The sequence below is a fragment of the Hyperolius riggenbachi genome, chromosome 10 (assembly GCF_040937935.1).
Source record: "Hyperolius riggenbachi isolate aHypRig1 chromosome 10, aHypRig1.pri, whole genome shotgun sequence".
NCBI classification, from domain to species: domain Eukaryota; kingdom Metazoa; phylum Chordata; class Amphibia; order Anura; family Hyperoliidae; genus Hyperolius; species Hyperolius riggenbachi.
The window spans coordinates 46,280,391-46,295,990 of record NC_090655.1 but is presented as its reverse complement, the minus strand read 5'-3'; the positions used below and the strand labels follow the sequence as shown (position 1 = coordinate 46,295,990).

At 44.3% G+C, this 15,600-nt stretch overlaps 1 protein-coding gene across 1 annotated transcript in view; it reads right to left on the bottom strand.

Annotated features, from left to right (window-relative positions):
* LOC137536657 (transient receptor potential cation channel subfamily V member 6-like) overlaps positions 1 to 494 on the bottom strand; it is a 37,735-nt gene extending 37,241 nt beyond the window's left edge. Inside the window, exon 1 of the mRNA XM_068258899.1 lies at positions 290 to 494. Within this exon, the coding sequence (XP_068115000.1) occupies positions 290 to 302 (13 nt within the window). The 5' untranslated portion in view covers positions 303 to 494. The remainder of the gene's footprint in view (positions 1 to 289) is intronic.
* Between the last annotated feature and the right edge of the window lie 15,106 nt (positions 495 to 15,600).

Here is a 15,600-nt window from a genome sequence, read left to right as displayed (position 1 = left end):
AAACCCAAGAAAATTCAAAAATGTGTTGGAAGAATTCACAATCCCTACTGTACAGTACAAATAAAGGCCTGCTCCTCTTCCAAATTTCAAGGTTACACTCTACTTGTATCATTCTGCTCTTACAAACTCAAACACTGGTGCCAGTAAACAGTTACTGGTATAAGAGTTTGCTCATCTTGCTCTCTCAGCATCACAAACCTAGTTGACATTCACTACTGGCTATGTGAGAAGTGACAATGAATTTGGTACTTTTTGGGTCACACATCTGATGACCAGGATGAGAACTTACCAAAATAAAACATGTTTTTTGGGTTCAATGCAAAGAAGCTTCCTGTAGCTCGTGGGGATTTTACGTCTGCTCCTCGGTGGATCAGGAGCTGGACTAGGTCCAAATTCTGGTTGATGGTAGCGATGTGTAGGGCTGTCTGACCTATATAAGAGATTGAGTATTAGATGCAAAATACCACATTTATCTGGGTGGCTTTAGGAATGGTTATTCCAGCTGGCCAAAGTCAGTTACCAATCAGTTTACAACTGTTGTTTTCAGTGATGAAATGAAGGTGAAAGGGAAGGGAAGATTGGTTGCTTCAGACAACAGATTGCCCAGGTCTTCTATCAGACAGTGGTTGTGTTACCTGGGTCTAGAATGGAGTGGATCCTTTTTTATTCTCCATGATGTCTTGGATTCTGCACAGGTCCTATCTATTCTGTCCCTATTAACCCACAGTTGCTTAATTACATTTGTAAGTCTTGTCTCTTAGCATTTGAGTAGTGATGGGGACCTCAGTAGAACCATGGCATTGCAGTTTTTATGAGACTCCCTCAGGTGGGGTTGAATTTAATGTCTCTCTCACAATGTGCTGGCCTAGGCCAGACTCAACAACTTTTGCACTGATATATACACAGTAGGTATTTGACCTCAAAATGAATTATGACTTGCTACTGAATGTTCTGTGCATCATCTCAGTTGACTCAGAGCCACACCTTTTCTGATTTTTGGGCTATTCACTTAAAGGAGTACTGTAGGGGGGGGGGGGGGGTAGGGGGGAAAAAGAGTTGAACTTACCCTGGGTTTCTAATGGTCCCCTGCAGGCATCCTGTGCCCGTGCAGCCACTCACTGATGCTCTGGCCCCGCCTCCGGTTACGGAATTATGGACTTTAAAGGTGGAAAACCACTGCGCCTGCTTGGTCACGCCCTCGCTCCTGCGACGCCACCAGAAGTGTGTTGTGCAGGCCCAGTACGGTCTGCGCCTGCACAGTACGCTCCTAGTGACGTCAGCAGGAGCAAGGACATGGCCACGCAGGCACAGTGGTTTTCCGACTTTTAAGTCGGAAATTCCAGAAGTGAACTGGAGCCGGGGACCGGAGCATCGGTGAGTGGCTGTGCGGTCACAGGACGTCTGCAAGGGACCATTAGAAGCCCCGGGTAAGTTCCACTCTTTTTCCCCCTACCCCCCTACAGTAGTCCTTTGAATGAAACACACATACATTGGCCTCTATACAGTATATGTAATATGTATTTTTTTCAATTTTTTAACTATCTTCAAAAACGACTTCATGCAGTTAATGTATGATTGAGAGGCCCTGTTTCTAAAAAGAAATTCAGGGTGTTTTATACCCTCGAATCTCTCTTTAGCAAACCTAAATGCATCTTTGCATTTTAATGTAAATGTATATTTGTAAATATAGTTATTTATACCTGGCATGTAAACAATTCAGTTGTCTTCCCCATTCTATATATTTTCTAATGTTCTTTGGAGTTTTGCCCATCATGCATATGTTATAAACCATGTTGTATTGCATTTAACATTGTTATTACATTGTGGTTAAATTGACTGGGTTCTTGGTTTACCTCTATAAAGTTCGGAGGTCATGGGTTGGTTGATTAATGCAGGTGCTTCATCCAGCAGAAGTTCCACAGCCTCCAGATTCTCATACTGGACCGCCACATGCAGAGCTGTCTCGCCCACAGCACCTGCTCAAGGAATAGCAGTAATGTATTTATTATATCATCAACCAGTACATTAACTACTTGCCAACCACTCCATGCCAATTGGCGTGAACGTGGCAGCTGCCCTAGAACCTCTCCACGTCGACTGGCGTGAATGGCTGGGAATGGGGTTTGCAGGACGCGTGCGCATCTTTGTATGGATGACCGAGCTCCGCCCCGCCATCAGTCTCCCAGCGGCGATTGCCGCTGGGAGACTGTTAGACGGCGAAACCGCCATCTAATAACTCTGTACAGCGCTGCAAACTAAGGCAGCACTGTACTGGGGACAGCGATGCACGGCTGTCCCCTCTGTAAGCAGGGAAGGAAGTGATAAGCTGTCATAGGCTGAAGCTTATGACAGCCGATCACGCTGATTGGCTGGCGGGGGGACTACAAAAATATAAAGAAAAATAGTGAAATTTATTTTTTTAAAAATTATTAAAAAATAAATAAAAGTTGGGGAGCGATCAGACCCCACCAACAGAAAGCTCTGTTGGTGGGGAGAAAAGGGGGGGGGATCACTCAGCAGTTGTGCGGCTCTGCAATGAGGTCTTAAAGCTGCAATGGCCCAATCAGGGAAAATGGCCTGGTCACTAGGGGGGTTTAACACTGCGGTCCTCAAGTGGTTAAACCTTTTTTCTAAGGCTGATTCACACTGGACGGAACAATAACTGATCATTCTTCATCTGGTTTGTGCCAGACACAATTCTCTCACTCACCTCTCTGAAAAGGGTCACATTTTTCATCCTCTAAAAGCTCCTTGAGTTGCTGAATGTCATTTTCTTTTGCCACTCTGAGAAGTGGAAGATCGTGAATCCTTCAGAAAAAAGTTAATTTTAGTTAGTGGGAGAAGTCTGAAAGATCACCTCTAAGCCGGTGTGACATACTGCATCAAATGTGAGCTTTGTTAACCCCCTTGTCGTTCCAAATATTGGGGGCAAGGGGGCAGCGCAGCACTTTTTTTTTTTTTTCTTTTTTAAAATCCTGTAGCTAGCCTAGCGCTAGCTACATGATAGCCGCTGAGCAGCAGCATCCCCCCACCCACTCAGATCGCCTCCGGCGATCTGCGCAAGCAAGAAATCCCGTCCAGAATGGGATTTCCTGCATGGCTTCCCCCGTCACCATGGTGATGATCGCGTTGACGTCACCAACGTCACCGACGTCGTGACATCAGAGGGAGTCCCGATCCACCCCTCAGCGCTGCCTGGCACTTATTGGCCAGGCTGCGCAAGGGGTCTGGGGGGGGGGGGCGGTGCGGCGGGTAGCGGCCAATCGGTGGCGAGCGGCGGCGATCGAGTTATGCACGCAGCTAGCACTTTGTGAAAATTGTGAAAATCGGCCCAGCTGGGCCTGAGCAGTCCTCCTGCGCGGGTTACTCCGAGCTCAGCTCAGGATAACTGGCAAGGAGGTTAAAGAAGAACACTACTGAATACTGCTTCCATACAAACTAAGTCCTCTTTTCCACAGGTGGCTGAACTTCTTGTTTATTGGGCCTCCTGGCTGCTGGCCAGAGGCGTAGCTAGGGTTTGCCGCTCCCGGGGACAAAGTCAGTTTTTGCGCCCCCTCGTAACAAGGTGTGAACCGTAACGGGGTCCATCATGCTTTCCCAGAGATTACTGAGGTTTAGAATCATTTCCTGCATGTCCAATCCGTACCTGATTAAGAACAGGATTGATTTTCAGATCAGCACTGCACAAAATCGATCCTGTTCTCCATCAGTAGCAGTTCGGACATGCCGGAAATGATCAATTTTACCCAGCCACCGGGCAGGAAATTGCATCATGTGTACAAGGCATTGGAAAGTTGGGAGAAATACGCAGAAATGCACATGATCTGCTTTGCTGATGCAAACATGGCAAGCGCTGATTACAGCAAGGAGATAAAATAAAACAAAACTCCGGGGCAGAGAGCAGGAGGAAGCAGGGGAGAAGCTTGCATCCTTCCACCGTCTTTCATAGACTCTTCGACGCGGACACATCAGAGAAAAAAACTGTGCCTCCCCAGATGCTGCGCTCGGGGGACAGATGTACCCCTTGTCGTCGTCCCCGCCCCATAGCTACTCCTCTGCTGCTGGCCACAAGTGCCATTACTTGACAGCATTTAATAAAACTCTGCGTGTCATATTTGGCACGTGGTGGCGTAACCTGACCATAGAAAAAAGTCTTATGTTTCGCGTCTGAGGATGACAACTGAAATGCTCAGATGCAACTCTGGTGCCTGTCCACTGCCTGTAGCAAATGTCTGGCCAATGAATGGGAGCAGCTGCCCTTGGAAAAGAGGCCTGGCTTTGCAATGCAAGTCTAGAGCCAGACTGCTGACACCAGTGGGATTGTGCACACGTGCTCTGTCACGCAGTGCGCAGGTGCTGAACACTCACAGCCACGGGAACGTGACAGCAGAGCGCATGGCTGGACGGCGCCTGTGCCGGACTGAGCCTGCATCTATGGCTAAAAGTATTAGAGGCGGAGGCTCAGCAGGATAGCCAGGCAACTGGTATTTCTTAAAAGGGAATAAATATGGCAGCCTCCATATCCCCCTCAGGTCTCCTTTAAATCCAAGTTTTATCTCTCTCATCAGGTTCGCTATCACATGAAGTTTGTAATGTTTATTATTAAAACAACGAGCAACAAGACATTTTGAACAGACAAATAATGCAGTTATACTGTATAATTGTCTTATTATATATAATTGGGGAATGTGGTTTTGCTTGGACTTTGTCATGGTTTCATCAGGCAGCATATAACTTTACTGCACATCTGATGTAGTATAATGATGACATATCTCCTCCCCCTCCAAAATTTCCACCATGTAACCCCCCCCCCCCCTTAAACCCATCAATCTACCTATAACAGTACCTTTTCCACTGGATCAGTTCTGTCTTCTCCTCGTCCAGCAGCTGGTGCTTCGTTGCCCAAACTTGGAGGATCTGTCTAATGTGGCAAAGCATCGTTCCCGTGTCATCCAGTGCACCATGTCAGCCAGTGACATGCTGAGGCACCTTAGGAACGAATACAGGAGGACATAGTGCCAAAAGCATAAAACTGTTTTCTCACTTTAATTTCCCTCGTCTGTTGTGAGTTCAGCTGTGTGACGTCTCACCTGACTGTGTTTGTTCCAGCCCCCGGCCTTGCCAGACCTGTTCCTCTTCTACCATGAGCCCAGCTTGAACTGGATGATCCATTGTTGTCCGTCTAGTCCTACGAGAGGAATGTCAGCTTTAAGTTGCTGCACATTCTCTAAACCAATGCTGTGCAGATAAAGATCTAAAAGATGGACTTAAAAGGCTAAGCAAACCTGAACTGAAAATTAAGAGTCAAAATAAACATACACACATCATACTTACCTCCCATGTAGTCTACTCATCAATTTCTTTCTCCTCTCCGCATCCTGTTTGTTCACGGAAATCGATGGAGTTCTCCATCCTCCATTTTAAAAATGGCAAAAGTTCAAGACAGGTTTGCACACCATTCGTAAATGCAGAAGTGGTTTATTCTTCACGTCATAAGTCAACAGAAGAATTGACAATTGTTTCATGGCCACAAAGGGTCCCCTTCATCAGAAAGTGCAGACAAATATGTATTGCCCCAAAACAATTGTCAATTCTTGCGTTGACTTATGACGTGAAGAATAAACCACCTCAGCATTTACAAATGGTGTGAAAACCTGTCTTGAACTTTTAGTGTAACTTTATGGGTGTGGCTTGACATCCAGGTTGTGCACCCACCTTCATATAAGGTAAGGTGTGCCACTCCAAATCTACCACCATTTAAAAATGGTGATGACACCGTAACAGCTTCCGGATCATCACAGTGTTAAACTGTAATATCGCCCACTTGAGCCACAGGGAAGCATGAATATTACCTTGCACATCAGTTGTCCTTTCAGTTATAATGGATAGCAAGTGATATGCAACTGACAGCAATTGATATACAGTGGGATGCGAAAGTTTGGGCAACCTTGTTAAATATCATGATTTTCCTGTATAAATCGTTGGTTGTTACGATAAAAAATGCCAGTTAAATATATCGTTTAGGAGACACACACAGTAATATTTGAGAAGTGAAATGAAGTTTATTGGATTTACAGAAAGTGTGCAATAATTGTTTAAACAAAATTAGGCAAGTGCATACATTTGGGCACTGTTGTCATTTTATTGATTCCAAAACCTTCAGAACTAATTATTGGAAATCAAATTGGCTTGGTAAACTCAGTGACCCCTGACCTACATACACAGGTGAATCCAATTATGAGATCTTATTTAAAGAGAACCCGAGGTGGGTTTGAAGAATATTATCTGCATACAGAGGCTGAATCTGCCTATACAGCCCAGCCTCTGTTGCTATCTCAAACCCCCCTAAGGTCCCCCTGCACTCTGCAATCCCTCATAAATCACAACCGTGCTGTGAGGCTGTGTTTACATCTGTAGTGTCAGTCTTAAGGAGTGCTTTTAACAATGTCTTTTGTACAATCTGCCTCTGAAGAAGCTGGATTTTAAAGAAGGGATTTTAAAGAAGCGGTGCCTCCTCCTTTGCTTTCTACTACATTGGATCACAACTACATTTTGGACGTGCACGCTCTGATTCCCATCTCCGGTGTGTCTGCCCTGCTGCATTTGGTGCCAGGTATCGTACTCCTACTTCTTTTTCATGCTTGATGCTTTTGGGCTGTGTGGCCAGTGCAGGGACTGGGAATCTTGTCAAAGTTGAGGGACGCATGGATTCCACTCAGTATCAGCAGATTTTGGAGACCAATGTCCAGGAATCAGTGACAAAGCTGAAGTTGCACCGGGGCTGGATCTTTGAACACAACAACGACCCTAAACAGTGCTTAAAATCCACTAAGGCATTCATGCAGAGGAACAAGTACAACGTTCTGGAATGGCCATCTCAGTCCCCAGACCTGAATATAATTGAAAATCTGTGGTGTGAGTTAAAGAGGCCATCAAACCTGAATGAACTAGAGATGTTTTGTAAAGAGGAATGGTCCAAAATACCTTCAAGCAGAATCCAGACTCTCATTGGAACCTACAGGAAGCATTTAGTGGCTGTAATTGCAAGATGTAATGCAAAAGGAGGATCTACTAAATATTGATTTCATTACTTCTTTGTGGTGCCCACATTTATGCACCTGCCTAATTTTGTTTAAACAATTATTGCAAACTTTCTGTAAATCCCATAAACTTCATTTCATTTCTCAAATATCACTGTGTGTGTCTCCTATATGATATATTTAACTGACATTTTTTATCGTAACAACCAACGATTTATACAGGAAAATCATGCCGATTAACAAGACTGCCCAAACTTTCACATCCCACTGTATCTCATTAGTTTATTTTCACCTTGGGTTCACTTTCATGCTGTGCCTACCTGGGTACCTAAGCATCTGGTACAATTTTTTTTTACTGGTAGTAGTGACACAGGAGGGCGCTGTTTCCTAACTGTTGTTTATATGAAACGTACTTTTCAGGAAGATGTTAGGAATGTGTGCAAAATGTTAACTGGAAAAAAAAAAAAACTAGTGCATATATCAGGATTAAATCCAAACTCTAATGCTAGGTACACATGATGCAATATTCTGTCAGATTTACTGTCAGATAGAATATTTCCAACATGTCCGATCTGATTTGCGAAATTTTTTTTTATTGATTTTCGTTTTATAAAGAATAGTTCGAAAAATCGATCGTAAATCACATCGGACATGTTGGAAATAACCGATCTGACAGTAAATCTGTCCTCAATTGCATCGTGCGTACCTAGCATGAAGGTGGACACTAATGGTCCAATTTCTTGTGAAAAATTGTTTGAGCGATCAGAAATTATGATGGGATTGGTTGGAAATAATCTCTGTTGATGGGCACAATCAATTACGAACGGTTATAAAAATAGTTATCTGATTGGATTTTTGTCAAACCGAAATTCAGATTTCCTTGTTGGTTGTGATAGCTAGGAAGCAAAGATTGGTGTAAGGATCCGCTCCTCTCGGCCGCAGTATGGTCTGAGGCGACGATTGAGGTAGAGTCAGCTAACACTTAGCAGGGGTTTATTTTAATAATATAAAATTATAGTTTGTGACCGTGCCTAGGATTGAACCCTGGTCTCCCACATCAGAGGTGGTGAGCTTGACCACTGTGCTATGGTTAATACACTCAGAAAGGCTTGCTGGTCAGCATTGGGTGGGTCAGCTGGCCTGTTGTGGTCATCTGTATCAGCTGATCCCACTGTCAGCTGATTTATGCCTGCGTGTGATTGGCTGTTGTGTGCATGTGGCCGGCCACTGATTGGTTGCATGTAGTATATAAGTCTGCTGAGTGCTCCCTGTCATTGCCCGTGATAGTGTTAGCTAGTCTAGCTGCTGGGTGTGTGTATCCTGGTTGGAAAACTATTCTTTATTGGATTACTTGACTTTTGGACCTCTGCCTGATTTTGGACCTTCCTTGCTCGCTGCCTGAACTGACCCCGGAAACTCTCGACTACTCTCTTGCCTGCTCCTTCTGTACTGCGAATCTCGGATACCTGTGTTTGACCCCGGACTGTTATTGGACTCTGCTTTTGTTTCTTGTTTGGTGTTGGTGATCTATCTATACCCACCCTGCATTCAGCCTCAATATCTTGCGCCCTAAAGGCCTGGGTGTAACCGAAGTCGGGTAGGTGTTGTCTCTCACCTCCCGTTCAAGCGGGGACGCGCCACACAAGGCGAAGACGGCGGAGGTAGATTGGGACATTGAGGCTGATTCGTGGGTGGATAGGTTGCCAGGCCTTACATTATCACGGGCCACTACAATTATTATCATGGAGGAGCTCCAACGCCAGATATTGCTACTTACTGGAGCCGTTAACCAGCTTACAGAACGAGTTAATACTCTACAAAACCAGCAAGCTAATCTGCCGGCTCAACCTGTGGACAACGCAGGGTCTCTTCCCGCTTCGGTCTCGGGGACGTCTGCGGAACCAAAGCTACCACTTCCAGAGAAATTTTCAGGTACCAGGAGTCAGTTTAGTAACTTTATGAACTCTTGTCAAATGTATTTTCGTGTCAGACCAATTGCTTCTGGTTCTGAAACTCAACGTGTGGCTCTTATCATTTCACTGCTCCAAGGGGATCCCCAATCTTGGGCCTTTGGCCTTCCACATGGACATGTGGCCCTTTCTTCTGTTGATGAATTTTTTAAGGCCATGGCAGTATTATACTCAGATCCTGATCTCTCTACTACAGCCGTTCAGAAGTTAAGAGATTTGAGACAAGGCCGCAGACCTGCTGAGGAATACGCTGCAGAATTCCGCAGGTGGTCAGTCTCTACCAACTGGAATGATCCTGCCTTACTTGATCAGTTCCTGCTTGGTCTGTCGGAGACTGTAAAAGACATATTGGTCAGTCATCCAGTTCCTGAAACGCTTGAGGATGCTATTACCCTTGCCATTCGGGTGGACCGGAGAGTCCGGCAGAGACGCCAGGGGAGAACTTTCTTTCCTACCGTCACTTCTGTCCCTCAAGTCACTTTGCCCCCTGAAGAACCGATGCAACTTGGTTTCTCTAAACTGACTCCTACTGAGAAATTAAGGAAACGTTCTGAGGGTCTGTGTCTCTATTGCGCAGGCAAGGGACATATGGCCAAGGATTGTCCTGTAAAAAAGAGGCCGGAAAACTCCAGCGCCTAGGTGGGTCCGAGGAAACTCACCTAGGCGAGCAGGTACTTCCTCTTGCATTAAAACGCATTTTATTACCTGTAAGCATTTTTTGGGGTGACAAGTGTCATTCATGTGAAGCATTTCTTGATTGTGGTGCTGCAGGTAATTTCATTGATTGTTCACTGGCCACGAAATTGGGCATTCCTGTCTTGGAATTACAGGACAGGATTTGTGTGACTGCTATAGATGGTTCTCCTCTACAGGAGAATTGTCCGATAGCAATCACTCCGGAAATCTCGTTTAAAGTTGGTGCATTGCATATTGAGTCTCAGTCATTTTATATACTGAAAATGCCTACCTGTTCTATGGTGTTGGGGTTGCCATGGTTGCAGAAGCACAATCCGCAGATCGATTGGACTTCTGGGCAACTTACTAGCTGGTCCTCCTTTTGCCATAAACATTGTTTGAAACTTGTTCCTTTTGCATGGGGTTGAGATAGCTTTTGATACATTACCTATTTGTTACAGAGAATTTGTTGACGTATTTTCTCCTCAGGCTGCTGACAAGCTCCCACCCCATAGATCTTACGATTGCCCTATTGATCTTCTTCCTGGTACTATGCCTCCTCGAGGATGTCTTTACAATCTCTCTGGTCCTGAAGATCAGGCTATGAGGGAGTATATCAAGGAAAATCTCAGTAAGGGTTTCATTCGTCCATCCACTTCTCCCGCAGGAGCGGGGTTTTTCTTCGTGGAGAAGAAGGATGGCGGATTGCGGCCCTGCATTGATTATAGAGGTCTGAATAAGATTACTGTTAAGAATAAATACCCATTACCTCTCATTGACGATTTGTTTGCCCAGGTCACAGGAGCTCGGATCTTTACCAAACTTGATTTAAGAGGAGCGTACAATTTGATCAGAATTCGTCAAGGTGACGAGTGGAAGACAGCTTTCAATACAAAGGATGGGCATTATGAATATTTGGTGATGCCATTTGGCCTTTGTAATGCTCCAGCTGTCTTCCAAGACTTTGTAAATGACATCTTTAGAGAATTCTTGGGGCGGTTTATGGTCATTTACTTAGATGATATTTTGATCTATTCTGCGTCACTTTCTGAACATAGATTTCATGTCAAGACTGTACTGCAGAAATTGAGAGAGAACTCTCTTTACGCCAAATTGGAAAAGTGTGTTTTTGAGACCAATCAAATCTCGTTCCTGGGATATATTATTTCAGATTCTGGTCTTGCCATGGACCCCGTTAAATTGTCCGCAGTCCTAGATTGGCCCCAGCCTTCCGGGCTCAAGGCTCTCCAGCGTTTCCTGGGTTTTGCGAATTTTTATCGCAAGTTTATTAAGGGTTTTTCCACTTTGGTCGCTCCTTTGACTGACCTGACTAAAAAAGAAGCTGATCCCACTCATTGGCCCCCTCAGGCCTGTCATGCCTTTGAGGTATTGAAAAAGGCTTTTTGTACTGCCCCTGTACTGGCTCATCCAGATATCCTTAAACCTTTTATCATTGAAGTTGATGCTTCCGAAATTGGCGTAGGAGCAGTTCTTTCACAATACTCAGGTTCTCCAGAACGTCTCCACCCTTGTGCCTTCTTCTCTCGCAAGTTTTCTTCTGCTGAAAGAAATTACGACATAGGGAATAGAGAGCTGTTGGCAGTTAAGATGGCATTCGAGGAGTGGAGACATTGGTTGGAGGGAGCTTTGCATCCAGTCACTGTGTTTACTGACCACAAGAACCTAGAATATATTGAAAGTGCCAAGAGACTCAATCCTAGACAGGCCCGGTGGGCATTGTTCTTTGCCCGTTTCAACTTTACAATTACTTATAAGCCTGGGTCCAAAAACATTAAGGCAGATGCATTATCACGTTGTTTCGAACCTGAAACTAATCAACCTGTAAGTTCAGAATCCATTGTTCCCAAACATTGTATTATCAATGCGCTGTCCACCTCTCAGTTATCACATGATCTTTCAGTGTTACTGTCTTCCTGTCAGAATGATGCACCTGCCGAGAAACCACCAGGTCTGTTATTTGTTCCATTAACTCTTCGGTTACAGGTTTTACAGCAATTTCATGATTCCAAATTAGCGGGTCATCCTGGTGAAAAAAAGACTGTAGATTTATTGTCTCGTCATGTCTGGTGGCCATCGCTCAGGGTGGATTGTAAGGCCTTTGTTAAGGCATGTCCAGTCTGTGCTCGAAATAAGACTTCTCATCTTGCACCCAGAGGTAATCTGCAACCACTTCCCATCCCTGATAGTCCTTGGACTCATGTGTCGATGGATTTTATTGTAGATTTACCTTGCTCTCAGGGGAATACTGTTATATGGGTAGTGGTTGACAGATTTAGTAAAATGGCTCACTTTGTTCCCTTGAGTAAGTTACCCTCTGCAAAAGAATTGGCAGAATTGTTTATTGTCCATGTTTTCCGTCTGCATGGTATCCCTGAAAACATTGTCTCTGACAGAGGAGTACAATTCGTCTCGCAGTTTTGGCGAGCATTTTGTTCTCGTATTGGTATATCATTGTCATTTTCCTCTGGATTTCATCCTGAGGACAAACTGAGAGAACAAACCAGTCTTTGGAGCAATATCTCCGGTGTTTTGTATCTGATTGTCAGGGCCAATGGTTTGAAGTTCTACCGTATGCAGAATTTGCTTTTAACAACCTTGCCAGTACCTCTACTAAAATGTCCCCATTTCAGATTGTCACAGGTTTAAATCCTAAGTTTGCTTCCCTATCAGGTACGTCTTCTGGGTTTCCAGTGTTGGAGGATTGGCTGTCACATATGGTTTCGTTATGGGACCAGGTTAAAAGAAATTTAGAGGTGGCAGTCAAACAGCAGAAAAAATTTGCTGATAAACATCGTTCTCAGGAATTTTCCTTTTCACCTGGTGATTTAGTCTGGGTCTCCACCCGTAACCTTTCTTTACGGCAGCCTTCTTCCAAACTGGGTCCCAGATATATAGGTCCTTACCCTGTAACAGAAAAAATCAATAACGTCACCTACAGGATTTCATTGCCTCAATCCATGCGGGGAGTCAATTCATTTCATGTTTCTCTGCTGAAACCGGCAGTTAATACCATGATATCTGACTCTCCACCACCTCCGGTCATTGTTGATGGAGAACCAGAATACGAAATTGAAAAAATTCTGGATTCTCGTAAAGTACGTAATTCTTTACAATACCTTGTTGACTGGAAGGGCTATGGCCCAGAAGAAAGATGTTGGGTCCCAGCACATCAGGTACATGCTAAAGAATTAATCCATCAATTTCATTTGAAATTTCCAGATAAACCAAGGTTGGAGTGTTCGGAGACCACTCCTCAGGGGAGGGGTACTGTAAGGATCCGCTCCTCTCGGCCGCAGTATGGTCTGAGGCGACGATTGAGGTAGAGTCAGCTAACACTTAGCAGGGGTTTATTTTAATAATATAAAATTATAGTTTGTGACCGTGCCTAGGATTGAACCCTGGTCTCCCACATCAGAGGTGGTGAGCTTGACCACTGTGCTATGGTTAATACACTCAGAAAGCCTTGCTGGTCAGCATTGGGTGGGTCAGCTGGCCTGTTGTGGTCATCTGTATCAGCTGATCCCACTGTCAGCTGAATTATGCCTGCGTGTGATTGGCTGTTGTGTGCATGTGGCCGGCCACTGATTGGTTGCATGTAGTATATAAGTCTGCTGAGTGCTCCCTGTCATTGCCCGTGATAGCGTTAGCTAGTCTAGCTGCTGGGTGTGTGTATCCTGGTTGGAAAACTATTCTTTATTGGATTACTTGGCTTTTGGACCTCTGCCTGATTTTGGACCTTCCTTGCTCGCTGCCTGAACTGACCCCGGAAACTCTCGACTACTCTCTTGCCTGCTCCTTCTGTACTGCGAATCTCGGATACCTGTGTTTGACCCCGGACTGTTATTGGACTCTGCTTTTGTTTCTTGTTTGGTGTTGGTGATCTATCTATACCCACCCTGCATTCAGCCTCAATATCTAGCGCCCTAAAGGCCTGGGTGTAACCGAAGTCGGGTAGGTGTTGTCTCTCACCTCCCGTTCAAGCGGGGACGCGCCACACAAGGCGAAGACGGCGGAGGTAGATTGGGACATTGAGGCTGATTCGTGGGTGGATAGGTTGCCAGGCCTTACAATTGGTTCATTGATGGTGCAGTGAATGATTTTACTTCCAATCAGAATTTTCGCTAGAAATTGGATCGTGGCCACCTTAAGAACAGGTTTTTCCCAAGATCCATGCTGCATTCAGAAATAAATGGATAGATATTTTTGTCCAGATATGCGCAGCTAAAGGCAAACTGGATGAGAATTCTCATCCAGTTTACAAACAGCAGAACTGCTGGGGTGCGCGGGCTGCAGCCTGTGTACCCCGGTGGTTTTTTTCGTGTCGGCGATTGGGGAAGAGAAAGAGAGCTTCTTTGAACCAATCGCAATGCCTGTGATGAAAGGACATGACCCCGATCAGAGGCCATGTCTATTGATAAGAATGTAACACTTTTTTTTTACTTCATTAACGTTAAAACACTGCCTTGTAAGCCAAGGAGTGTTTATCGCCATCTAGTGGTCAAAAGTGAAATTACCCTGCACAGATTTTGTATTAAAAAACAAACAAACCAGTAAATACCCACGACATACATATTAATAAAAGTTAAGCCCCTAAGACAACTATTAATGGATTTTTTTGTTTGTTTGTTTTTTTTTCTTTAATATTTTAAATTGTTTGCTTGGTAACTGGGGCAGGGGGCTTTGGAAGTGATTTCATTATAATCATTTTAGTAGATAAGGGCTTACAATTGATGGAACACAAGAAAAACCCCACAGATAAAAATACACCTTTATTTCCATACATTGTACTAGGAACATAATTTAAATGTTGTGATAGCCGGGACAAATGGGCAAATACAATGGGTGGGTTTTATTTATAGTTGCATTGCTTATTTTAAAACTATAGGTGGTGGGCTTGGAGAAATAGTGTATTTTTTCTTTTTTCTTTTTTTGTGTTTGTATTTGCCCTCAAAGTGCATTGAAAATAAAGTAATTACTGAAAACAAGTATCGCTCACAAAAACCTTAATTTGTGGCAAAAAAAACAAGATATAGATCACTTACGTGTGATAAGTAGTTATAAAGTTATTGATGAATGAATGGGAGGAGCGCTGACAGGCAAAGTTACTTCTGTTCTGTAGGTGAAAACACCTGTGGGCTGAAGTGGTTAAAGCGTTTTTCCAGAGTGAGTTGCAATTTAGTAAAGCATTTTTGTAAGCGCTTTTTTTGTGGCAATTGGAGTTGTTGTTTTTTTCTGCAGTCAATTAGGTAGAGAACTTTTTGACCTGGAACTGAATCTCTCTAATTTTTTTTTAAGCGCTTACAAAATCGCTTTTCCATGCGCTTAGCGATTTTCCTATACCTTGCATTGAAGCACAAAAGCTCAGGAAATGGTGCAGGACCCGCATTTGCAGTTATCACACTTTAGAGAATCGAGCCCATAGTGTGAACAAGTCCTTATTTCTCAGCCAGTAGTGATGGTCGGAATTGCCAATTTACGATTCCACGGAAATTCTGCGTTCCACCAATGAAGATTTCTGCTACCGCTGTATTCAGACAGTATTCAACAGTATTCCGTCAGTATTCCAATTTCCGCAGATTTCCACAGAAAATTCTACCTACCGCTTACTGCGCTACAAATCCTCATTCTCTGATTGGCTGATTCATCCCGAGTCTTCTGATTGGCTTAAAATTACAGACTATTGGTACAGCGGATTTCCACAGAAATTTACGCTACCACTTACTGCCATACAGGGGCTTTGCTAGCCCAAAACATCGGTGGCACATGCCACGGATCTATTCTGGGGTGCCCTGGATGTCCCCAAGGCAGAGCCAGAGTCAGTGGTGTGGTGCAGTGGCATAGCAAATAGGGGTTGCAGAGGTAGCGACCGCATCAGGGCCCTTGGTATAGTGCTT